This window comes from Kwoniella bestiolae, chromosome 4 (assembly GCF_000512585.2).
Source record: "Kwoniella bestiolae CBS 10118 chromosome 4, complete sequence".
In the NCBI taxonomy this organism is placed as follows: Eukaryota; Fungi; Basidiomycota; class Tremellomycetes; order Tremellales; family Cryptococcaceae; genus Kwoniella; species Kwoniella bestiolae.
Window position 1 is genome coordinate 1,080,975 of NC_089244.1, and position 24,933 is coordinate 1,105,907.

At 47.0% G+C, this 24,933-nt stretch overlaps 11 protein-coding genes across 11 annotated transcripts; 6 read left to right on the forward strand and 5 right to left on the reverse strand.

Moving 5' to 3' along the window:
* Positions 1–266: 266 nt before the first annotated feature.
* On the forward strand, positions 267–1,412 carry I302_105971 (uncharacterized protein; the record flags this gene model as incomplete). The annotated part of the gene is made up of 6 exons (XM_019191721.1): positions 267–395; positions 458–467; positions 598–708; positions 777–804; positions 959–1,077; positions 1,210–1,412. The coding sequence occupies 6 exons, from the start codon at positions 267–269 to the stop codon at positions 1,410–1,412; spliced, it is 600 nt and encodes a 199-aa protein (XP_019046351.1).
* Positions 1,413–1,794: 382 nt separating this feature from the next.
* On the forward strand, positions 1,795–3,982 carry I302_105972 (uncharacterized protein; the record flags this gene model as incomplete). The annotated part of the gene is made up of 15 exons (XM_065870175.1): positions 1,795–1,907; positions 1,985–2,017; positions 2,068–2,101; positions 2,170–2,286; positions 2,375–2,420; positions 2,509–2,593; positions 2,667–2,685; positions 2,760–2,786; positions 2,851–2,951; positions 3,039–3,198; positions 3,291–3,428; positions 3,512–3,592; positions 3,666–3,745; positions 3,803–3,888; positions 3,960–3,982. 15 exons carry the CDS (start codon positions 1,795–1,797, stop codon positions 3,980–3,982), a joined length of 1,143 nt encoding a protein of 380 aa, XP_065726247.1.
* A 108-nt stretch (positions 3,983–4,090) lies between these two features.
* Positions 4,091–5,528, reverse strand: I302_105973 (methionine aminopeptidase, type I; the record flags this gene model as incomplete). The annotated part of the gene is made up of 7 exons (XM_019191723.1): positions 4,091–4,168; positions 4,225–4,343; positions 4,445–4,542; positions 4,632–4,838; positions 4,907–4,922; positions 4,989–5,121; positions 5,211–5,528. 7 exons carry the CDS (start codon positions 5,526–5,528, stop codon positions 4,091–4,093), a joined length of 969 nt encoding a protein of 322 aa, XP_019046353.1.
* A 306-nt stretch (positions 5,529–5,834) lies between these two features.
* On the forward strand, positions 5,835–6,636 carry I302_105974 (uncharacterized protein; the record flags this gene model as incomplete). The annotated part of the gene is made up of 3 exons (XM_019191724.1): positions 5,835–5,934; positions 6,029–6,324; positions 6,466–6,636. 3 exons carry the CDS (start codon positions 5,835–5,837, stop codon positions 6,634–6,636), a joined length of 567 nt encoding a protein of 188 aa, XP_019046354.1.
* Positions 6,637–7,005: 369 nt separating this feature from the next.
* On the reverse strand, positions 7,006–13,649 carry I302_105975 (uncharacterized protein; the record flags this gene model as incomplete). The annotated part of the gene is made up of 22 exons (XM_065870176.1): positions 7,006–7,127; positions 7,198–7,215; positions 7,278–7,346; positions 7,405–7,424; positions 7,487–7,572; positions 7,641–7,735; positions 7,800–7,847; positions 7,917–8,057; positions 8,191–9,169; positions 9,239–9,509; positions 9,576–9,883; positions 9,942–10,118; positions 10,177–10,397; positions 10,456–10,721; positions 10,778–12,413; positions 12,469–12,891; positions 12,948–12,985; positions 13,049–13,155; positions 13,211–13,309; positions 13,375–13,412; positions 13,477–13,509; positions 13,568–13,649. 22 exons carry the CDS (start codon positions 13,647–13,649, stop codon positions 7,006–7,008), a joined length of 5,277 nt encoding a protein of 1,758 aa, XP_065726248.1.
* A 464-nt stretch (positions 13,650–14,113) lies between these two features.
* On the forward strand, positions 14,114–16,279 carry I302_105976 (mitochondrial 37S ribosomal protein mS47; the record flags this gene model as incomplete). Its single annotated transcript, XM_019191726.1, has 7 exons — positions 14,114–14,281; positions 14,343–14,456; positions 14,528–14,609; positions 14,693–14,818; positions 15,002–15,194; positions 15,256–15,680; positions 15,792–16,279. The coding sequence occupies 7 exons, from the start codon at positions 14,114–14,116 to the stop codon at positions 16,277–16,279; spliced, it is 1,596 nt and encodes a 531-aa protein (XP_019046356.1).
* Positions 16,280–16,444: 165 nt separating this feature from the next.
* I302_105977 (uncharacterized protein) lies at positions 16,445–18,707 on the reverse strand (the record flags this gene model as incomplete). Its single annotated transcript, XM_019191727.1, has 5 exons — positions 16,445–16,606; positions 16,807–17,088; positions 17,336–17,904; positions 18,050–18,167; positions 18,252–18,707. 5 exons carry the CDS (start codon positions 18,705–18,707, stop codon positions 16,445–16,447), a joined length of 1,587 nt encoding a protein of 528 aa, XP_019046357.1.
* Positions 18,708–19,058: 351 nt separating this feature from the next.
* On the forward strand, positions 19,059–19,648 carry I302_105978 (uncharacterized protein; the record flags this gene model as incomplete). Its single annotated transcript, XM_019191728.1, has 3 exons — positions 19,059–19,117; positions 19,216–19,277; positions 19,425–19,648. 3 exons carry the CDS (start codon positions 19,059–19,061, stop codon positions 19,646–19,648), a joined length of 345 nt encoding a protein of 114 aa, XP_019046358.1.
* Positions 19,649–19,935: 287 nt separating this feature from the next.
* Positions 19,936–21,629, reverse strand: I302_105979 (uncharacterized protein; the record flags this gene model as incomplete). The annotated part of the gene is made up of 7 exons (XM_019191729.1): positions 19,936–20,127; positions 20,268–20,525; positions 20,632–20,703; positions 20,764–20,895; positions 21,052–21,359; positions 21,450–21,498; positions 21,567–21,629. 7 exons carry the CDS (start codon positions 21,627–21,629, stop codon positions 19,936–19,938), a joined length of 1,074 nt encoding a protein of 357 aa, XP_019046359.1.
* Positions 21,630–22,542: 913 nt separating this feature from the next.
* On the forward strand, positions 22,543–23,872 carry I302_105980 (uncharacterized protein; the record flags this gene model as incomplete). The annotated part of the gene is made up of 5 exons (XM_019191730.2): positions 22,543–22,639; positions 22,824–22,926; positions 23,005–23,083; positions 23,185–23,573; positions 23,791–23,872. 5 exons carry the CDS (start codon positions 22,543–22,545, stop codon positions 23,870–23,872), a joined length of 750 nt encoding a protein of 249 aa, XP_019046360.2.
* A 313-nt stretch (positions 23,873–24,185) lies between these two features.
* On the reverse strand, positions 24,186–24,658 carry I302_105981 (uncharacterized protein; the record flags this gene model as incomplete). The annotated part of the gene is made up of 3 exons (XM_065870177.1): positions 24,186–24,209; positions 24,288–24,440; positions 24,527–24,658. The coding sequence occupies 3 exons, from the start codon at positions 24,656–24,658 to the stop codon at positions 24,186–24,188; spliced, it is 309 nt and encodes a 102-aa protein (XP_065726249.1).
* Positions 24,659–24,933: the final 275 nt, after the last annotated feature.

The window sequence follows — 24,933 nt, forward strand, 5'->3', positions numbered from 1 at the left end:
GCCAATTATTTCATGACAGTGTTATGAATTGTTGTACGCATCATCTCGTGCATATGGAAGAGAGACACGGATAGTGAGTCACCGTTACGTCATTCTTGTTTACACTAACGAACCATCAACCGACATTCAAGTAACTGATTGAAACATTGAAACCGTCAATTGCACATCACATTCACTTTATCACTCAACCTCCCCATCTCTGCTCTCCTTCTCCATCCTCATCATCATCACCGACCACACCGCTAGACACGAAGCACGCTCAAACAATGTCATTAGCCGAGATAAACCTCCACCCACCTTCATCGACCCATCCCTCACTCTCCGAAGGGACATTCGACAGATCATGGTTTATGGGTAAATGGGGAGTCGCATGGAGTACCCTACCAATGTGGAAGGTGAGCTGGTCGATGCTGTTCCGGCTGAATGTATAGCTTATATCTTCTTCGGGGGCAACCAGGGAAAGAAAGGTCAGTGGGGCTCGGGAAATACTGTTCTCATGTTATGATCAAATTGGACCATACTTTACGGACTGAGATGCGAATTGTAAAATTATCGTTGCAGGAAGATACTGAGCTGATTGCTTGCTCGCATGTCCAGACGTGACTATCACATACACTCCCATACCTGGAACCACCGACCACACAAAGTTCGAAGATCTCGTTGAGTATAGGAAAGAATCTGCTTCAGAGGGTAGTAAACCCAGTACAGGTGAGCTTGATGATCTTCTGCAACGAAATGGGATACAGCAAGCTGATCTCACGGGCTGGGTGATATAGTCAAGGGAGTAGATACTCTCACACCTGGGTGAGTTAAAGTACACGCAAATCCCGATCATTGTTCGCTTGCAAGAGACGATACCCATTCCCTTCGAACACTTCCTTCTGCGCCTCTTTTAGGACTGTTGGCTCAATGCGCCGGACATGACTGATACTGACACTACGTTGCTGGATGCTCACAGCGCCAACGCAGCTACGTTCGATTGGAAAGGCTCTTCGTACCTGTTCTTTGTCCATTCACATTGGGAGGTCCTGGGCTACGGGAAAGATGAGGTAGATGGGTTGGAATGGGCAGTCACATGTGAGTCCGGGATGTTTCTGTATATTAGCTCCTCATAGCTCCTCAGATACATATTCCTCTTTTCACCAGTTCACCACCGACCGATTCAGACTCAAAATGAATGGAGTGCTGACCATCCCACACCCACAACAGTCTTCTCCAAAACCCTCTTCACCCCCGCAGGGATCGATATCTACCTTCGATCTTCCTCTCTTCCCGAACCCAACTCCAACTCACAGGATACGACTATCCGATCTGATCTGCTCAAGAAGATTGTGAGCGCGGTCAGTGAGATCAGTGAAGGGGGTGTAAGCGCGTTGGCGAGAGGAGGATTCGAAGTTCCGGGAATCGTTTGATCCGCTTCCTAACTCCTGCTTTGCCAATGATCCTTCTTTATTACATGTGTATGCTATTCCTTGTTGTATACCTTCCATATAATGCATGTTCATCAACTGCTCATCAGCGAGACTACGAATATGCACTTAGCTCAACGATCACAGCGAAAGACTTTTCTTCGCCTTAAGACAGGTCAACCTCCACTTTCCATGTCCACTTGTCATCTTGGCGAGAAAAGTAAAAGAGCGTCATATCTCCGTATATACAGCGATCACGATGGGGTACATATATATCTTGCACTGCACCATGAACGACAATCATATCTCTGAACAAGGCCATTTCTTTACTCCCCTATAATTTCGAGTGTTGCGTCTACTGATAAATCGTATCCAATAACCCGAAATGACCACCAACTTACCCCAGCCAGGAGATGAGATCCACGCGTGGAAGTTGATGGGTATCGAGCGATTGGAGCGTGAACGAAGGAAGGGGCCGAGTCCACCTGGACCGTACGAGTGAGCCGGTCTTACCTGGAGGGTGCTCTCATCGATGAGGTTGAGAGCTGACAGGAGATGATTGGATTGAATCATAGGGCGATAGTTGCTCCTCAATGGAATGGACTGTGGTAGGTCCGTCCTTCGGTTCCCCGTGGATAATGAGCTGACGATATCGCAGTGGTTCAGATATGCATATATACCTTACAGCGCTGGTCAGTGACCTTCAAACTGTCCCTCTGCATCGAGACAAAGTGGTATACTGATGAAGCGGTATCCACAGCTAGGCGAAGAAAAGATGAAAGTGCCTTTCGTATTGGGGCATGAAGCTTCGGGGATCGTAGTGGAGGTGGGATCGGAAGTGAGAGGTCTGACTGTGGGAGATAGAGTCGCTCTTGAGGTGTGTATTCCTTTTCGCATCCCTTATCTCCTCACCATTTGCGTCTGTGAGGATGATCGAGCTGACTGGTGAGTTATGTTATATGAAGCCTGGGGAGGGTTGTGGGAGGTGTGAGGATTGTAAGAGAGGATCATGTGTGTTGACTATCAAGACTGACCTTCCAGAAGGGACAAAATGCGAAATGAAGTAAGCTGACGTATCATTTGCTATGAAACTCGATAGATAACCACTGCGATGAGATGAGATTCGCAGCTGCGGATGGTCTTGACGGGACTTTACAGGGATTGTACAAACTACCTGCTGATCTGTATGTCTCTCTCATACTGCTCACCCTTACACGAATTTTTACTCAGCATACTGATATCTAAGCTGTTCCATAGATGCTACAAGCTGCCTGATGCAAGTTAAAGCTCACAGGTGATACATCATATAACAACTTACCAGTTGGGCTGACGCGATCGCTATACTTGCAGAATGTCTCCCTGGAAGAGGGAGCCCTGGTATGTCGATTGATTCATCTGGCCTGTCCTCACACCCGGGTTGATGTCTAACGATTCTACTCAGATGGAACCTCTAGCAGTAGCTGTAAATGCCGTCACGAACATAGCCAACCTCCCCCACTCGGCGAATGTAGTGGTGTTCGGCGCTGGCCCAGTCGGTCTCCTGTACGTGTCGTCGTCGTCCTTCTATTCCATTCTATTATGGTCTCGTCTTCCAGTATAATCGGAATACTACTGATACTCTGAGTGTAGCACAATGGCAGTAGCCAAAGCCCTCGGTGCTCGACGAATCATAGCGGTTGATGTGCAAGCCCAACGGCTCGAGTTCGCAAGATCATACGTCGCTACTGATATTTTCGTCGCTTCCAGGATGAAAGAAGGAGAATCGAAGGAAGCGTATTCTCAGCGACACGTAAGTTTCCCGTCACCGCTCAGCTGTTGAACAAGTCATCACTCATGAAAGTCAAGCTTAGCTGATGAATCGATTGGATATTCCCTTGACAGGCCGGGGACATCAGACAATCTCTTGGAATAGCCGATCGAGGCCTAGAGTCGATAGATGTAGTTATTGATTGTTCCGCTGCGGAGGTCTGTATGCAGACTGGTATGTGGTTACTGAGGAGGAAGGGGACTTATGTTCAGGTAAATCCATCCAATTCGCCTGCTTGAACTCAGTCCAAAGAGGAATACCAGTGGTTGACACTGTACTGGTCCGGCTGGAATAGGTCGGATGTGGTCCATTATACGTCAAGTTACCCATGAGGATCATCGCAGATAGGGAATTGACGGTGAAAGGTTGTTTTAGGGCAAGTCAATCCCACATTTCATTCAACATCGCGAATTAGATTTGTAGGCTGATATCTCTTTGGATATGTCCAGTATGGTCCAGGCGTATACACAAGGGCTATAGATCTGGTCTCAAGGGGTTTGATAGATCTCAAACCACTCGTCACACACAAGTGAGCTAACTGAGGGCCTAGAGACAATGACACGCCATTAGCTGACGTTAGGCCCAGGTATAAATGGGAAGACGCAGTGAAAGCTTTCGAAACTACCAAAGCGGGTAAAGGCGAGGATGGTCAGATGGCTATCAAAGTTATGAGTGGGTGATTTCCTCTTGATAAAGATGTCACTATCGTGCAGACAGTGATTGATGATCCATCATTCACGTAGTCGGTCCTCCTCCGAGGGCATGATAGCTTCCTCAATCGTCTAGACGACCTGTGAGATTGTTCGGTTGGCGGATACTAGCGATGTATAGCTTTTTGATAGTGGTACCGAACCTTGACCATTCATGCAATGCATCATATCCGTGTGAGAACGTCCACCCCATCTTCCGTGATCAGCACCTGATGTTCGAATTGAGCGGACCTTGCTCCGCTCTGTCCCCTCATTAGTCAGCTATAATTCTAATTTTCATGTCAATCAGCTAGCTCACCTCAGTAACCATTGTCCATCCGTCATCCCATAATTCTCCTCTTGCATTCCTTCCCTGTATAAGACAAGGTTCTATCGTGATGCAATCTCCTGGAGCCATTTCTCCAGGCTCGCTATTACCTATAGATGGTGATATCGTCAGCTACTTGTAGCCTGGTTGTTCAGGTCGATGGAATGAACCGAATCCATTCCAAAGGATGTTGTATGAAAGATAAACTCACGAGTATGAAATATCCATGGCGGCCTATGAAACACCTTGCCTATTCCATGACCCGAGAACTGCCCATTCACCGAAAATCCATGTCGTTTCGCGAAGTCTCTGCGTTACCATACCGAAGATCGTATTAGTGACGATCGCATGAAGATATTGCTGGCAAAAATGATGTAATCGCAGTGCGTTGGACTCACTCAATCTCCCTCCCTATATCCTGGTATTTCCTACCAGGTCTACAAGCTTTGATACCCACTTGCAAAGCTTCTTTCGTAGCTTCTACTAGCTCCCTTCCTTGCCTATCCACATCGGGGAGAACGAACGTAGCTGAGGTGTCGCCGTGATATCCTTTGTAAAAGAGGGTGAGATCAATGTTTATGATGTCCTCGGGATGTAGAGGGCGACTGGGAGGGTGCTACGTGTAAGCTATTCTGGATGATCTGCAGCGCTGGTATGTGGTGGTTCAGCTTACTCGTCTGGTATTCCGTCTTCAATATCGTATATAAGGGTCAGATGCTGCACCAGATGGGACTGAATGAGATAGAGAGACTCACGAGCAATCACGTTGTTGATTGAGGTGGTACAGCTCCTCGGATAGCTTGAATACCCCAGAGGGCTCGGATAAGCCCCTTTGTAAATGATCAAATCATGTACTGCCTTGTCCAATTCATTCGTAGTTATACCTGGCTAGTCAGATTTCAGTCATTGCGTTACACTCCGAGATGTCCTATTGTATCCAGGATCGATAGTGGACCGTGGGGTGATGGTATACTCACCCTTATCAACCTCCCAACCTCCCTCAGAACATCCCCAGCCATCCCCGCAACTTCCCTCACCCTCCTCTCACCCTCCCCACCGAGCTGTATACCCTCAGCTTGTGCCTCCTCCACCTCGACGGTATCATGTCCACCCCAATCAGCGGTGAAGAAGTTCCCAGGGACGTATTCGGGCCTCGGTATCGGTCTTGGTACAGGCCTTATGGGAGGGTAGGAGGTCATGGCGAATGAGGGTGGGAGGAGAGGGTAGGTCCCATATTTTGATGGGCCGGGGGTGTAGGGGAATTTGTTGAGGAGTGTGAGGGTTGGTCGGAGCATCATGTGCGTACGTGCTGTGTGGGTGTGCTGATACCTGGCACTGTCTACGAAGAGTCAAAGATAACGACTCACCTGTTCATCTTGGTCTTTGTGCTCAACACCTCGACGTTGGTGGTTCGGTGATTTACGAAGCTAAGATGGAGGAACCAAATTGTGGGGTCTCCGCACTTCCCTCAATCATTGGCTTCGCAAATAAACAAAATTCAAAAACGTCTTGATGTTGACGGTTCATCCTTCCTTCCTACTCCCTGCTTATCGTCTTGGTTTACCTGTAGCATCTTGCATCTTTCGAGTCACCGGCCCATCATGTCCTTCTCCACTCCAGCAGAAGCCGGACCGTCCAGACTCCCTGCCTTCCGCGATACCCAACAGGCAGGGCAGGAGATGATCGAGATACCTTCCACAGGTATGTCCTTGTCCATGTCCAGCTTCTAGCTTTCCATGTACAATCCCATCGTCCTGGCATTACAGCACGGATCCAAAGCTAACCTAGTGGACAGGCCTGCAATTCTTCGAATATCGTCGACGCCTCTTCCTAGCCGGTCTACCTCTTCCCACCCAACCTCCCAACGGGGTCATACCCCCAACATACCTTGTACCTGCCCATCCACCAGATCCCTTACCCGCTCTACAACCCGCAAGAGTAACATCTACAGCGGTAAAGAAGCTAGAAGATATACTAAGAGAAGAGGGGAGTGAAGAGCTCCAGGAGAATTGGGATGCGGGCGTATCGAGGATAGCTAGGAGTTTGCATGATGGGAAGAAGTTGATTACGGGTTTGAGGCTGGGCTTGGTGGTGAGTATGATTCATCCCTTGGCTCGCGAGAAACACAAATCTAGAATTTGACGATGGGATTGTCCTGCTATTCCTCAAGTATGCGTGTGCGGGACATGGTGCTCGTGATGGACTCGAGCTGACATAATGCCAATAATCCAGATTAAAATCCTCAAAGCCTCATGGATCCAGGATGGTCTATGGCCGAAAGACGAGCTTGGTCGACCGGTGAAACCTCCAAATTCACCTATCGTAGAAGGGGTGGAATTGTTTCCTGAAGAGTCAACGTCGAGGCCTGAAGAGGAGCAGAAGAAGATTCCCAAAAGGACGTAGGGAGATGTCCTGGGTATGGTGCGATAAACGGAAGGCCTCATGTCAATCGTTCAACAGCAAACACAATCAGCTGCGACTTCGACATGGGTCATAAGCGTTTCTGGTTGGTGGCATAGATGACAAAGTAAACCCTTCTTCGGCGATACTACCGGCTCAAGTATACCTGCTCGTCAGACATACATAGTAGAGATACCTCACACATCTAGAATTGATATCCTGCATATAGATATAACAAGTAGAACAAAATATATACAAATTTCTGTAAAAGAGATACAACGTACAACATCATTAATCTGTATGTACTACTATCAATCATCTATCAACTATTACGGGTCCATCTTTCACTTTCTCTAACATTAACCTAAACTATCAATCCAATAAATGCTGTTGAGCTAAATCCTGAGGTCTACTCAAAAGATCTATAAATCTAATCAAGTACTCTTCCGCAATACTTGAGAAATAAAATTCATGAGCTGAATTATGTGCCGATTCTATATCCCATAAAACACAAACGTCAGATCTTGATTCCATGTACAGTGCATCGAAGAGACGCTGGCTTACCTAAATTGTGGGCGAGTTCTGCAAGTCAATCAATATTTGTAAGCTCGTTGTCTTCCGCTGTCATGAATCAGCAGGCTCACCATGTGCGATACTGAAATACCATGAGATGAACGCATCATTCCTCTGTCCCGTTTTGATCTGGTCATCATCTACAACAGCTCAATATCAGCTGAGATCACAACTAACAGAGTGCTTGATCTAGCTCACGCCAAGCTTTGTAGTATCGACTATAACACCCACACCGCTGTCAGCTACGAAGGGTATGAAAATCGTGATCGACGCAGCTCACGCATTACAGAAGATCGTACCTCCCCTATTGAAAGCTATCAACGGTCCCGCATGATCCCAGAAAACATTCATCACGGGCGGAGCGAGCTTTGTCATTACAACGATGTGTCAGCTGGTCGTCCTCAAGCCTTTGAGCATCGGGAAGCTGGACTTACGTTGAACACTCGACAAATGGGTAACAAGATCTGAGTTGAGAATCGATGACAAACATCGATCTTATCATCTAAGAATTCAGCTTGATTGTGTACATCTGTTTCGCATATAATGATATTTAGTATCTTCCTATTGGGTATGGCTAGAAGGGAATGACATACCTCTCGGTACCCATATGTTCAGTCCACCCCTTGCGCCAGCGCCTTGGACTATATACAGAGCAGCCAAATCAGCTTATCGTATGCCTACAGGGTACAGCAGCTGATGTAATCACCCACCTAATACGATATCAGCCTGAGCAGTCGTATCACAATAAGCATCCTGACTTTCCGATACATCTCTGACGGCCTGTCTGGAATCGTTAATCTGAGTACCCTTTTCAGGTCTAGAGGCATCAAGTGCTTTTTGGACGGTATTTCCTGTAGCAACACAGATCGTCATGGGTCAGCATGACTGTTTTTCTGCCATCAAACACAGTTCGATCAAGACAGTACCAATTTCGCTCGATCGTTCAAATGAAGATAACGAAGTAAAGGGATTGAGGCAACTCACGTATATTATTCATATCAGTAGGTTGCTTAGTGGACCAACCAGGTGCAGTTCCCGTACCGCCCGCCTCACCAGACGCGCCAAATCCACCGGGCATCCCACCCATACTATGCTCAGCACCACTGTTCCTAGAACTATTTCCCCAACCTTGCAACTGATTCATTATATTCTCGCCGATCCCATGTCCAGGCGTCGAGGCAGAAGGAGACTTGATCATACTCGATCGATTCTTGAATTTATCCAATAATCCTCCCATCGAATGCTTTCTCGTACTTCCCTCGGATCCTTTCTCAGATTCGATCGCAGTTGTCGAAGAGGTTATACTACTATTATCGCCCAACTCACCACTCAATGGTCTACTGAGAGAACCAGGACTGTTCGAAATGGTCAGAGCGGTAGAAGCTTCAGCCGCAGCCTTCTCATTATCCCTCTTTCGCTCAGCTTGGATCCTCAATCTCTCTTCTTTTTGCTGATTCAATATCCTATCTACGTTGAAACCCCTCTTCTTGAGTGCCATGAGAGGGGTCGAAAGGATCGAGTAAAGTAAAAGGGCGTCATCTGCTTTGGGCGATTTCAAGAGGATGTCACAAAGTGCCGAAGCGATATCGTAATCGTCCATTTGAGCTGTAGTTGAGATCGTCAGGATGATAGCTTTACCTCTTCCTCTCGAAGCGGTAGCATAGAGCGTCTCATAATGATGATGTTCGTTCCGACCGTTCTTGTATGTATATTTCACTTTCAATTCCCTAACTTCGGAGATGGTAAAATTTCCTTCTTTCGATAGTTGGTCTGAGGAGTAATCGGACTGTTTCCTTCTCGCCTCAGCTAAGAAGATTGTGAGTCGTTCGAGAACATGTCGACGTAGAGCCACAGCATGATCAGATGGTGAAGTCGAAGGATTATCGGAAATATACTGTCGTCGAACGTATGATGAGAGTTGTCTTGCGCCCAGAGAATGGTAGAATTCCTCTAGAATGTGCTCCTACATTTACAAAAATCACCTCATTAGCTAATTCCCTCGTGTAACAAGATAAGAATATAGCTGACTTACCTCAGGTGCAGCGAGGATATATTGTCCAAAATACTGCAACATCGTCACGCTATCTACGACCGACACGTCCGCAGCTTTACACAAGACCCACTCCCGTTCATACTCGTTATCTTCAGTTCCACCTGTCCACGAGTTGAGCAGCTTCTTGGTAGATTTACGAGTAGGTACGCGTTGGGAAGCAAGGAGGAAAGGCGCGGTCTTCATAGCTGTTCTGGTGTGAGTGTCAAATATCGTCAAATTGGCAGCGAGTAGACGTAGTTGCTCAAGGTATCTGCACAATGCGAACACACCATGAGCTGCACTTCCGTTGGAGGTGAACTAGAAAGGAGTAGCTCACCTTTCAGCAGAACCGGCTTGGGTCAACATCCTCCCAGGCTCATTCATCAACAGCTGAGCGATATCCCTCACACTAGGTTCTGACCTTACTCCGCAATACCTCAAAAAGATATTCGCTCGATCACCAAAATCGACAAAAGTGAAAGCTGACTTGTAAAGCTCTTCCCCTCCATCTCTAGCCACAAAGTATACCTGAGTGGGTCTGTAAAAGTTGACATCACCATTCGCTGAAGTGACAGGGATGAAGGCGAAGTTCCGAAGGGAATCTATCGAGGAAGATAACGAATGACCTAGTCGAGTGGACATGTACTAGGAGAGAACAGATAAGCTAAATTCATACGTCTCCATTGTATGCAGGCTAGCTTACATCAAATATCTTCCTTGCCTTCTCGGTATCTCTCGTCACATTCGCTTTCAGCGCTTCGACAAGTTGACTCATGGGCGGATCACTCTGTATGCCCAGCTTAGCGGCATTTTCAGGAGCGGCGACAACAGGTTCTGCGACGGAAAATCCCAAGATAGAACATTGAGGATTTGTGAATACCTACATACTATGTAAGCTAGTGTCTGTGTCAGTAGGAAGAATGGGAATACTAGCTTACTTGACCAGGTTTAGCCAACACATGATCCCCTATATATGTGATAGCAGGTATGAAAGCCACTTCCGAAAAGGCTTCAGACTTGAACATCGGATAATGATTATGTATATTCGCCAGCAAGTACTGTAAGGCCTTTTCGTTGGCGGGTGGTCGTCCAGCTGTGATACCCAGAAGAACATCGATAGGAGGGAATCGTCTCAAACCAAGGATGAATAGCATTTTCGCTGGGCCACCAATCCAACAGTGAGCTTTGACCATACGAGCGTGGGTCTAATAGCTTACCTTCCTCCGAGTTTGACCTCCATTTCCCTTCACCCCAATCCAACAATGGTAATCCCAGATTACGCATAGCTTCGGTAGGTTCGTATAGCTGCATAGCCTTTTGCCTGATAATAGGTTTCTTCACCCCATCTGCAGGCACCTCAATTTCCAATGGGAAAGCAGAAGTCTGCTTGAGTCTCTTCATCTCTTCATCTGATAAACTGTCTTTGACCGATACAAGGTATTTCATGAGATCCTGACATGTCCATGAACCGCCTCCTACCAATCTGTACTCGACATATCAGCTGGTTCCTATCCTAGAATGGGGTAAAACTCAGCTTACCTGGAGAAAACCAATTGCAGATCCACGGTCTTCCTCACGCCAATCGCAAGAAGCATCTTCTCCATCCCACCCTTAATAGCCGTACCCTTCGGTAGAGCGATGGTAGGTAAATCGTCAAACAGCAAGTTTTTTTCGAAGTACGCTTCACCAGGTTTCTTGAATCCCGCTTTAGTAGGTATACACGGTATATCCTTCAATTCTAATGCTATAGCAGTCTGCTGATTTGCCGCCAGATTTGCCCAAGCTCTACCAAGCATACCCAACACTTTCTCCGAGAAATCCGCGGAAATTCTAATATCCGTTTCTGGTGTAGCTTGAGAATCGTTCGACATAGGTGGGTTGACGAGAAAAGTGATGTATTGTAGAACGGACAATTCAGTCCACCCAAAGATATTGTAAATCGAGTTCGCCTTGAGGTCCTTGGTGATGGTGTAAGGTAAAGTATGGGGTGGTAATGGCATATCAGGTGGTATGATAGCATTATGAGGTTTTACGAACGTCTGAACAGTAGATAACGGCAACACTTTGCCGTTTTCTTGAATCAGTATAGCCGCATCGACCAATTTACGACGAATCGTCGGATTCAATGAATCCAGACCTGCTATACCTTGCCACCAGGTCAGGCAATCGATCATTTCTTTCTCCGTTAGAGGCCGATCATTTAGCTGCTTGACAACATCCTCGAAAGTGACATCTCGAAGTAATGATCTTTCACGTAGTCGAGCGATAGATTTTGGCGCTTCTTCGATTGCTGAGGGCGTTATTACCGGCAAATCAGGCAAGAACCTGTGCAAATCCGCACTTGGCATTCTGACTTCATTGATTGGTAGAATACCAGCGACTGAGACGATAGGTAACATTCGATTATCTGTCGCACAACCGTAGAAAGCTGATTCCATCTCCTGGCCAACAACGTTTGATGGAGTAGTTGTCTTGAAGGTGAAGAAACGCAGAGCGTGTAAACCTCTTTTGAGCAATTTCTCTCTTTTCTCCTTATCTTCTACTGAGGTTTGGAGCCACGCCTGTCTGAGGTCTTGCATTTCAAGTTCATAGATCATTCGTGAGAGGTATCCGCCAACCCATAGTAGCTCTTTGTTCCAGTATGATACATGTCTATCGACCAGATCTATCGATTCTCGCTCCACGGTTGGGATGAATCTTGCAGCTAAATGACCGCCTATACCGGTAGTTTGGGATGTAGCTTGACCGATGAAGACTTTCGCGGACTTTTCGCTATCGAGAGGTGGACATAAACCTCCAAATACCCCACCTATATCTTTGGCAGCAGGTCTACCATCTTCAGTCTTCGCTTCTTCGTCTGCTTCTCCCCTTGAATACACTACACTGGCTGGCATCCGTGTCGGTGGCGGCTTCTTCGTAGCTCTTTCAAGCTCTTTACCGAATGCAGGTGACACCGATACCTTTATGTCCGCTTGGTATATTTGGATATCTCGATGCAAAGCAGTAACCTCGAAAGGATCTTCCGGAGGCGGCGCAGGTGCAGGAGGAGCAACGGGTGTAGGAGCAGGAGAGTTCCTGCCGAAGAAAGATGATGCAAGCATGGATGCGAAGCCTTTGGCTGGTTTAGCAAGCTGAGTAATAGCTTGGGGAATCGATGGTGGCGTAAATCCGGTCGCTACGAAGGTGTCAGCTTATCACCGTCGTAAAATCTGGCGCAGGAGAAAGCTCACCGGATAGCCATTGCATGACTTTTGCAGTGATGACCATTCCCGTAGCATCAACACCCATGACAGTCATCATCCCGTTGGTACTGCTCATTTTCAATCCCTTTTTCGTCACCTTGTTCTTCCCTTTGACGCTCTTCTCTACTTCTAGCACTTTCACTCCATCAACAAGCATATCGATCTTTCTGATTGTTCGCATGAACGTTATACTAGTGATGAAAAACCTAGCGAGATCCAAGGGACCTTCGAGCAAGGAAGGTTCCCTTAATCCCATGGTGAATGACGTCCACGGATTTCCTGTAAGACTGGGTTCGGATGTCGATGAAGAGGCAGAAGGAGGTAAGTCGCCAGATCGTGCGAGTAGTTGATCTTTCCCATCTTTCCAGTAAAAGCCCATCCACTTGTTTCCCGATTCGACAAAGGGGTCGTCTGTACGAACACGTAAGCACGGACTTGGCAGTTATTCGGGCAGAGGACAGACTTACCGCAGACACTCCAGAGAGAGTAGAAACCGACACCAAAGCTAAGGGAGACTCGTCATTTGTCAGCTACGGTGCTACAATTGGGCAACTGACAGCTGACTTACGCTCCAATTTTCTCTTCATCTGGATTTCCTTCTGCAATCTTCTTCAACCGCTGCCAGTCCTGCTGTCGGAACGGTATACCGTCATTTGTGACGACGTATCGATGCATCTTTGAGTTTGATCAGCAGATAGTAAGGCTTGACGAGCAGTGAGGATAGACCTACCATATCTTTCTTTACATCAGGTAATTTTGACGGTCCTTCTCCTTTCTCCAGCGCCTGCAGGCCTGCTTCAGAGTAGAATTTGACTTGAACATGTTCTGCCTGAATGGGGATGAGTATTAGCTGCGAGCTTTCCTTTGATAAATCCAACGAGATCGACAGCTTACCCCTGCATCATCTGCATTCTGCAGTAGTTCTCGAAATACTATGGGTCATCAATCAGCTATTCCTTCTTTACTCGAATCGCAAACGGTCAAGCTTTTACCTACTAGTATGTTCACCAGAATACCTGGCCAGAATCTCTGCAAATATTTTGTCAGCTTCACACTGCATTTCGAAGGCAGCCTGAAGAAAGCTCACTATCTATTAAAGCCCTCTGATTCACTTCTACAGTCTCATCTTGGCCAGACGACCAGAGTTGTTCTTTACTCAGTGGCGGCATGTTGGTGGATCGTCAAGGTGTGTCTCTTTCGATCTCTGGATGTCCTACTCGAGATGGGCTTATGCAGCGTTTCAGTGATAGTCCCGAGCTAGCAGGAGTACAGGTAGTATGAGGGGATGTCTATGTTATTCTATCTTTTATTGTACTATTATATATCTTATGCATGAACAAGCAACAGACACAAAGCACAAACAGATCGACCAGCTAGCTATCTTCACATATTCAACGCGTCATCTCCAACGGAGAGATCCGTGCTTCCAAGTAACGGAGTTCGGGTGTATCTCCTTCACTCGCTTGGCTGCAAGAGGTTTGCCGAAAATGAGGAGAGATCAAGGAAGAGAGGATGACCCAAAATCAAAATCACATGTGAATCAAAGTGTATTATTAAACAAATTCCTCATAATCTCGTCTTTGTCCTCCCTTGCTATCTATCCAGTCCATCTTCTCAACGCCAGAGCAAGCAGATGTCCTCTCTCGCTCGACTCTCCCTCCGAATGGGTCCCTCAGCAGGTCCCTCTTCCCGAGTTTCCTCAGCAGCTGTTAATCGATTATCCACCATCTCAAGGCATCTCTCTTCGTCTGCTTCGAACAGTGAGAAAGCTACCTCGAGCAAGATGGCTTCTCCTCATGATGTGAGCTATCTCTCCTGCTGCAGATACCAGCTTAGCTCAGAAAAGCTGATATGTCGCATAGGATCTGGTGCTTTTCGAATCCCATCATAATGCAAGATTGTACAAGCTTAATAGATCTGCCAAGCTTAACTCACTGAACCAAGAGATGATCGATACGTTGTCTAAGAAGATCAAGGTAGGTACCATCATCCTCTTCCTAAAAAAGGAGAGCTCATGGACACCCGCTGATATATGACGCAATCATAGAACTGGAGAGAACTAGAATCATGTAAAGTGATCATAGGTACAGGCGATCAGCAAGCTTTCTGTGCTGGAGGTGATGTAAAGCGTGAGTATCCTTCTCAACTCAATCACGACTGTCGATCTAGTATAAATGATATCGTAGCTGACAGTTTGGGATTGTTGAATTAGAGCTCGTATTGGATCTGAAAGAAGGGAAAGATACAGCTTTACCATTTTTCAAATCCGAGTTTCAGCTCAACTGGTTATTGGGTAGATTGGGTAAACCTTATGTAGCTGTGATTGACGGAGTGACTAGTGAGTACCTCGATTCAGCTTCTCATTTGTAACACTCTCGAGTTACATCATTAGACACAACGCCAAAGTCTCTGCGGGTATGACCATTCGTTTTTTTCCGTTTCTGCTGTTCATGATGAAATTTGACATCTGGCTATACTTTTGTCTTACTTCTCATTAGCGCTAATACTACCATTTTCGTAGTGGGTGGTGGTGCAGGTCTCTCCCTCCCAGCCAACATCCGAATAGCGACTCCTCGAACGATCTTCGCCATGCCAGAGACCAAAATAGGCTACGCCCCAGACGTAGGAGCGAACTACTACCTCGCTCAACTAGACGGAGCTATCGGTGCATGGTTAGCAGTAACAGGACAAGAGCTATACGGTAGAGCAGCGTAGTGAGTCATATCAGCTAGCTTATTTACCAACACTGCCAGAATTGAGCTGATGGAAACATAGTGAACTGGGCATAGCAACGCACTACGTGACCCCCAATCTCCTCCCAACAATAATCAACGAAATCACCTCTCTGGACTCTCCCACCTCCTCACAAATCTCTTCTATCGTCTCCTCATACACTTCTACACCCTCCTCCTCATCTTTGGACGGCGAATCATCAAAGACCAACCCAGATGGGAGGACACCTATCAGAGGTGAAATTCGTGAATTCCTCGATAAAACCTTTAGTCTGAGATCCATCTCGGAGATTGACAAAGCTCTGACCAAAGCTCAAAGTGATGAGAGTTTGAGTGAGGAGACGAAGAAGTGGGCTAAAGCTCAGCAGGATATTTTGGCGCAGCGAAGTCCGACTAGTACGGCTGTTGCGCTTACGGGGTATAGGAAGGCTAAGGAAGCTAGAAGGCTGGATAGGACTTTGTTGAATGGTGAGTTGACCGTCCCCACGACAAATCATCTTATGGATAATTCATTCCTCATCCCTCAATTTGTCCACCCTGAAAGGAGATGTGGGCTGATACGATTATGAATGATCATAGACATATCAATGGCAACAGCCTTCAGCGGTCCCAATAGATCAACAGACGATTTCCTCAAAGGCGTCACCTCAGTCCTCATCGACCGATCCAAATCATCCCCAGACTGGGTTCCCAACAAACTTTCAGACCCCAAATTGGCCCTATCAGAGATAATCAAGAATTTTTATCCCACCAAAACCCTGGATGGTCAACCGGAATTAGAGCTCGTTCCATCCTCCGCGTCTAAGCTTGATTCAGGACGAGATTCAACATGGAACAGATTTAGGAAATACGGGTTACCCTCCGAGAACGATATTCGATCTTCCGTTGATGGGTATTCACCTGGGTCGGGGGCGTTCGCCCTGACGGAACAGGAGTTGGTTAATCAGTTTATAGAAAACCATAATTCTCCTTCGGGGCAGAGGAGGGAGGAGATCGAGCAGAGGGTTAGGGAGGTCGTGGAGAGGAGGTGTAAGAAGGATAAACAGGGGTATTTGGAGTGGAAATAGGGTAGAGATCAGACGATGTATGCATTATGGTGATTATTGAAAATGTGATAGTACAACATGACCACTGGAGGTGATACTTTGCATCCCATCCCCCCTTGTCCCCGTGGGCCAATTTTTGATCAAACCTTACATCCAAAACGAAACGCTTCCATATTCCGCCTCCGATCACATGGCAGCTTCGTACAGATACTCGTCCAAGTTGAATTTCAAATCCTTCGCAAGAGTCTTAGCAGTCTCATACCCGATCTCACAGCGAATCATGATGTTATCCAACCTATCAACCGGGGACATACGTTTAAGTAACCCTTGAGATTCAAGTTGAAGTATCTAGTCATATCAAGCAATATCAGTGTGATGGCCTTCGATGGATCTCAATCGCCAAGCGCCATGTTTCCTGGTCCTCATGTCAGTTCCCAACTGCTTCATTCCTTCTCAGAAGAGATAAAGACCCTTCGATTCATGCCCCACTCCGATTGTCCGAGAGCGCACCGTAGTGTCCAGGTGACAACTGGGAGGAAGCAACTCACCAATCCCCAAACCTTCACACTCATAGCCAACTCCTCCACACTCTCATCCCACCTCCTCTCCTGCTCATTATCCCTCTTCCGTTTTCTCTCAACTTTCGCACTTTGCTCAGCTACACTAGGTAACCAATCGTCCCTCTCTTCTTCCTCAGATGAAGATAATTCCCCGCCGAAGGAGGCTTGGAGGTCTTCGGGTCTTTCGGCGTGTTCTGCAAAGAGGGATGAGAAGAGGGCGAGGAGGCGGTCGAGGGGGAATGGTTTGGGGCCTAGGAGTCTTTGGGGGACCTGGTCAGGGGTCAGAATGTCAGCTTGAGCTGTTTGACTAGTCATCGTGACTCGTATCAAGCAATTGTTAATACGTTGAACAGAGTGGATGGCTCGAGATGGACAGTAGGAAAGAAATGTAATAGATCCGAGATATTTCCAATAATCAAAATTGAAACAGATAGTAATATAATATCGTTGTGGAAACAGATGGGATATGATGTTGATGAATGATATCAAACGTAAAACCGGCACAGACCAAACTCACCTTCCCAGCCCTCACTCTCCCATACCCGGCCCTCCTAGTCCCACCCCCCTTCTTCCTCTTCCCCTCCACACCCGCCGTACGCCCAAACAATCTAATATCAGATTTCCCCGGATTATAGCTCCCCGCATAACTAGCAACTAACAAAAACTTCTCCACCGAACTCAGATTCATCGAAGGGGGTTTAGGCAAACTCCTGGTTAGGGGAATCCCATTTTGCGTTTTGGGGAGGAGGGCTTGTGTAAATTCGTGGGTTCCTATCGTACGAGGTAAGAGATTCTCAATGGCCGATGCAAGGGATAGGGATAATTGATGTTTTAGGTCTGTTAGGAGTTTGATCGTCACCTCTATTTCTGGTGGTGGATTGCTGGGATTGGGGTAAGGTTGACCCAAGTGGATCATTGAGTAGTGTGGTGGAAGGGTTGAGGTGTAGATCGGCCAGAGGGATTGAGAGAGGTATTGGATCTCTTCGATCGGGGGGGAACAGAGGGAATGGACGGTGGAGAGGAGGAGGTCGAGGAATCTGGGCCAGAGTGGATGAGGGGAGGAAGGTAGGAGTTGAAAGAGGATTTCTGAGTATGAAGTATGATATGTTAGCTATGAGTGGATTATATATCATGATCTCTAATCACTCAGGAGGAGAGATATGGCGCCAAGGTGGAAGAGCGGTGTTGACTGAGTAAGGAAGAGAGATTGGTGATTGCGAACTCGACTTACCCTCCCTGCTCGGCGCTGGCAGATACACATGAACGGGCTCGGGCGCATCACCCCTTATAGGTCGTACATGATCCCACAGCATACTCGAGCAAAGTACCACAGAGATGGGTATTCCGGTCTGGTCATCATACATCAGCACACAGTACTCGCCCTTCTCTCCAGAGTACACGAAGCTCTATCCGCTGAAGTTTGGAGCACTTACCAGTTCAGCCAAGCGAGTGATCAAGCTCCATCCATTCCCAAAGACCATCCTCAACCGTTCAGACCTAGTAACCACAAGTACAAATCCCCTTTCATCCCCACTCTCCTCCAAATGTCCATTCGTACCATTCACCTTGGCTTTTCCCTTCCCCTTACTTTTGTTTTCCGACCCAGCTCTATTGGTATACCACGCTCTAATGCGCTGAGAGAACCCATCAAAAGTTTGGACTTCCCCTTGTCCCTCTTCATTTGCGCCTAGCCTATTGAGTACACCTGAGAAGAATAGTCTGGGAGTATTGTATTCTACTACATCTATCTTGATTATCGTACTTGAGCTGCTACTTGAGGAAGAGGCGGGTAAAGGGAGAGAAGTGGAGGAGTGATGAGGATGATGCAGGTAGATGAAGCTTGGAGTTGGTCGGTGAGATATCAGCATATCGAGGGTTGTGTTCATCATGCTGAGTAAATGCTGATGCCCTTAAGCCGTCAGATGGGGGTATGCTATGGTATGGTATGTCTATCCTATGATGTCGAACAATGCAAAAGAGGAAGAGAGATAAAGAGATGTGGAAATGTTAGTCAAGTTATCGAAGAATTCATCTCATTCACGCGACGCGAAAACAAACTCGCATTAACCGCACAGACCCGAATTATCCTCTTTGTTATTGACCTTTTTACCTTTGTTTCTCTCTCTTCATCTCATCATTCATCCATAACACCTCTGACCTCAACACTATACCCCTCAGATACCCCTCCACATCCAAGATCAATCTCACAGACAAGCGAAGATCGCTCAACTCACCTCGATATGCCTCATTACCCTCCAAGACCTCCTCCAGGTATACGTCGTCTGATCTGGAATCAGCGGTGAGTGTGATTTCCCTCTGCCATAGATATCCCACTGTTCATTGCGGGCTGGAACGAAGAATGGATAAGGCTGATCGTTATGTTTCGTCCATACGTAGAATATTCATAGAATCAACATTCGCAACTAGTATGATGCAGCCCTGGGAGAAGGCTCTGATATGTGAGTTCTTCCGTTCACTCATGCATTCATACCCGTCCTACTGGGATTTGAGGAAGCTCGACAACAATATTTGGCAATGGTCAGAATGAGAAGGGATGAAAAAGAATACTTTGTACCAAACATACTCATTCCGATGAATTCACACAGTAACCGTCCTCTCCCTCGTCACGCTCCTAATCTGGTTCTCACTCTACACCTACTTCCCCTCTCACGTCGCCTACCTCTCCAGGAGATGGTCATACTACGTCTACGGCGATGAGACGGTGGAAGTGCTCGCTCCCATCAAGGCATATATCGTAGCTCAGATTGGGAGGGTATTGGGCGGGGTGAAAGGTGTTGTGGGAGGGGAGAAGGGGAGGTTGGAGTTGTAAGATCGGGTCGTTGAACATAGAAAAGGAGAGGAGAAGTTGGCGGGATGGATGTACAGTAGATCAACTAGAGGGAAGAAGCATGATTCAATCGGCGGGGGTCATGCGATGACGACTTTGATACAGGTAATTCTTGTATATATTATCTTTTACATACATATTAATTAGACTTGAATACAGTCAACTCATTCGGGATATATGAAATCATCATACGATATTACAAAACACGACTTCATCCATTCTCACCCCGTTCCTCTCTACAGATTTCTGTCTCTGTCACCCCTCCCAGCTCAAAGTTTAGATTGTCCCACTGCAGTTGACTGAGCACCTTCCTCAACAGACGTACCAGTCCCAACTTGATCTAGAGCTCCAGCAACCACAGGAGCCCCGCCAACAGCTCGAGCATGTACCCATTCAGCAATGGTCTTAGCCAAATTCTCAGGTGTGGGTGAAAGCTCGTTGTGCACTTCATGGTACATCCCCTAATACACAGAAACATCATCAGCACCTGGTATACCCAACTCATCCCAGAATGAAACATTTTCCCCTGATAGCTGTGATGCACAAGATGGAAAACATGGACCGACCATCTGATATGTGTTACGAAGAATGAACTACTCACCTCAATAATCTCAACCCTCTTATCCGTTGCCCTCACCTTCTCTCCAAACCGCTTAGCAGTCGTTGGATCACAAATACTATCTTCCCCACCATGATATACTAACAACGGTAGACTCTCAGGCCAAGCATTCCACGCTGCGGGGGTATCGAGCGATATCCCTCCGTTGAGCATGTCCGCTACACCACGGAGGGATCCGGTCTGTTCGCAGAAGGGATCGGATTTGCAGAGATTGTTGGTCTCGTCGTTATGGGAGAGATGCTACGGACGGTGGGCAATGTCAGCTACCGGATTCGAGTCAAGCCCTTCTTCGTAATTGACTCGGATCTATTGGTCTGGCCACATGTAAGACGGGAGGATTACGCACATTATAATCCATCGGCGTCGGGATCAGCATATTACCCAACCCCAAACCAGCGACGAGACTTCCAGCTTTCACCTGTGTCATCCATTCAACGTCAGTTATCGCTTGAGACTTATTGTTCAGGAGCTGACCGACCTGGATGGACGAAGCTGGTTTGGTCTGTCTGATCAATGGTCCTCCCGAGATAACACCTCCGAGCGATTTGACTGTCTCTGGTGAAGGCGGGGCATGAGGCCGATTAGCGAAAGCGAGTACTTCTGCGCCGCCCTACAGTATAATTCGGCATTAGCAAACTGTACATTTTCCTTTCCAATCATCCGTGATATATCCTTGTAACATCCGCTGTCCCGCTTGAGAGCACCTCCCAAGAGATAAGAGCTATGTTCGAGGTGGATGATTTCTGATTGAGAGGATTGAACGTACCATACTAAATCCCCAAAGGAACAACCTCCTCCCCAACCCCCTAGCCACCTCCAACTCTCTCTTAACGAACCACTCAATATCAGGTAACGCCCTCCCCCAACCACCCGTACGTCTCTTCCCGTTCTTCTCTAGCTTGACCGTCTTACCCTCGTTCTTCCATCTGGTCACCTCGTCCGAAGAGGCCGTAAGGGGCGTGTGGGATGTTCGTCCGTGTCCTCTTTGGTCGAAGGCTGTGATGTGTAGTGAGTAGGGAGGGGAGGAGAGGATGGTAAAGAATTTGTCGTAGCGCGCTATGTGTTCTGCGAAGCCTATGATTGGGAATACGAAAACATTCAGTACGATAGGACGCTAATTCTCGTGGAAGATAGCTTGGAGATGAGAAGAGGAAGGGGACATACCGTGCACGAACAGTATACATGCTTTTGGTTCTTGATCTTTGGGTGCCCACTATGGTACGTTATCGGAGTCAATATCCAGTCAGGCTAAACTAGATTAGATCTACGAGTACTACTCACTCGCTTAGTGTAGAATGGGGTGTTCTCAGGTCCAAGCACCCATTCTTCGGTGGTTAAGCTCATCGTGACTAGGTATCAAAGCTGTCGATGCTATGATTATAGCAAGCAATTAGAGTCCGAGTTGAGCTCTAGCGGATAAATAGCTAGTGTAAGAAGATACGGATGCCAACCTTTGAATGAATGCCCACACTGACCGAGTGACCGAAGGGCTTCTGTATGTTGACGTTAAAGCTGCGTCATCAAAGTGGCATTCCGTCTCGGTCTCACACCCCAGCGGATCTACTCTGAATTTACCATCCACCATTGATTGACCTGTCAGTTATCTTCATGCTTGTATAGACCACCAAAAAGTTGGTGTTCACCCGGCTCTCCCTGCGCTAACCTACGTCCGTCCAATCCTCTGGTAGTATCAATGCCAAGATTAGTCGAATTGATCCGTCACCGGCCTATTCGCCAGACGAATCCCTTTTGAGGATCATCTGTAAAACTAACTTGATTACCGAGTAAGAGCCATAAATACGCAAAGTCATGAGACTTTGGTGGCACTCGAACACTGATGCTAGAGGAGACATATATAACGTAATGATGGAGCGCTAAGGAGAGGAGTTCCGTGAGGATAAATAAACACCTTCCCGAAAGCCATTACAGCGTAATTGTATCTCTTGAGCATGGAATATATACATGCAATGGAAAGATGGGCTCCACATCATCCATTCGTCCATGGATGCACGGTTGTTGTCAACTTGTATTGTTATCGTCGTGTTGGTTATTTATTGCTTTGTCCATAATCAAAGTTGTATGACCTATACATACCTTTACTTTCACATCCATTCGCTCTGCGTATCTCTGATACCACACGGGATTGCATATTGATCTCCCATCGTCAACATCACCATATTACTGAAACAACTTCAGTACAACCTCGACGCCGGACACATCAAACACCTCCTAAACTCAAGAAGGATATATACCCACCATGCAATCCCTCAACGCCCTGGGAAACAGGCAGATAGCAAGTCTGAATGCGGACCTGAGCAGGATGGAGAGTGGAGAGGGAGGACCAGGTGTACAAGGTGAGTGGAGTACCTCGCAGCCAGCGGTCAAGGGGTAGTAGCACGTGCAGTTTCGGAAGGAGCTTGGTGGTCTTGTCATAAAATATCAAGATACTCGAGTAGAAAGAAGGGAGAAATAGGATTCTATACAATCGCTGACGAGTGATACGCTCAAGTGCACATGCTGAAACACTTGTCTATATAGGTCAGATAACAACGACCTTGGGAGCACTGTCCCGTCTGATAGACGATTATGACTCAATGGCAAGGAAGGAGATGGTCACAGCAGCAAGGGAAAAGGCCAACACGTATGTTTCAGCTTTCCTCTTGTTGATCTCTTCAAAACATAAATAGCTGACTGTCTGAACGTCTTGTATCCTGTACAGACGAGTAGCGAAGCTGAAAAACGAACACAAAGAGTTGAAAGCGAGATTCGAAAGAGCGAAGAACGAGGGACAGCAGCGGGTACGTTCCATCTCATCCCAACCAATCTTCTTCCACTGCCATCACCACAGGCATATCATTCCTAGTATCACGCCAAGGTGATCTGACGTGTCATCTAACAGGCCCGAAACGACCTTCTCGGCACCTCCTCAACCTCCGCCACCTCCTCCACCTCCCCCTCGGGCGTATCCCAAAGGCGATCATCGGCTTTCCCATCCACAAACTCCCCCATTCACGAATCTCCCTTTGGTTCCTCTTCCTCATCGCACCAACCGAATCTCTGGCAGCCCAATCATCCTCCCACAGCTCGGGACGAATTCGCTTTGAGAGAACATAGTTTCCTACAAGAGTCGGAGAATCATATAGATCAGTATATAGCACAGGGACGGGCTGTGCTGGAGAATCTCGTGGAACAGCGGGGAATGTTGAAAGGGACGAGGAGGAAGTTGTTGGATGCTGCTAATACGCTGGGGTTGAGTCGGGAAACTATTGGTTGGGTTGAGAGGAGGACGTGAGTTGTTTTATTATTTGTTGAGGTCTGTGAGAAGGGTGCGAAGTAGGGGGTGGAGAAGGATCGTTCTGGTGGATGGGAAGAGTGTATCCTCTGATGACCTGTGATGTTTGAGAGGGAGAAGGGAGTCTCTATGTTCCAGCGTGAAGGGAAAAAGGATTCGTCATGAGGTTATGGTCTGTCAGAGGGACTCGCTGATCGTTCGATCTCATCATAGGAAACAAGATGCATGGATCTTCGGGGCAGGAGCGACATTCACGTTGTTCAGCTTTTGGGTCATCTGGCATTACCTGGGATGATCATCCACCCTTGACACTCGGTGCTGATCCGGATATAGATTCAGCGATAGTGTGGAATATAGAGTGTTTGGCTTTGTCTGTTTAGTAGGCCAGTACGTATTATGATTACCATTAATGCTCATCATGTCAATACCCTAGAAATAGATTGGAGACATGATATGCGTACCATGTATACACATTGCATGTCCATATTAACAAGTATCAAAATAACCCATTACTATCTATCGCACTGTTATCTGATCACCATATTCATCTACCATATCTTCCCACCATCATCTGGAAGTATGAATTTGAGTTTCTCTAAAAAGATCTACTAACCTCTCTTAAGTTTATTCATCTATCAACCCGACCTCACGTCAGCTCATCCCCCGTCTACTGAAACAACATTAAGCATATTAAAACGGAAGAAACTCACCAAAGCGATCAGATGAGCTCTCACAGCCGGACTCTCCCTTTGCAACCTCCCATCCACCTTCACTTTGGCATAAAGACTTTCTTTCAGAACTTCCTCGATGAGTTCGACGAAGATGGTGTCTTCTTGCTCGGTCCAAGGTTGTTTGATTTGTTTCTGTCCAGTCGTAATAACATCGTTAGCTGAATGGGGTCATGACACATGTGGACAAGACAGAATAAAGAGAACGGAGGATGACTTACTGGCTTGTTGGGACTTCCCTTCTCCTTCTTGGGAGAGGGTTTCGCTTTCTTCGGAGTGGAAGGTGTTGTTAAGTTGATGAGGTCCGAGTCGAGTGAGGGTGTCGATGATGATTCTCTCTTGACAGCTGGCATGTTTGTGGTTGCTTGGTTGATCCGGCTTAAACGTTTTCGAGTGAAGTGAGGGTTTGGTCGTGGATAGTCAAGTGGGTGGGCTGAAAGAACAGTAAGGAAAATAATTGATAGATATCGAGATATTTGTATGTCTGCGTTTCTCACCCACGAACCCCTGTGTGGTTCTGGGTCTTTTCATATCCCTCACGATTTTATTTGACTACCATCATGACGCAAAGTGACGACGAGCCCATCACGATGATTTCGATACTTACCTCTTCCGGCTTGTTGATCTC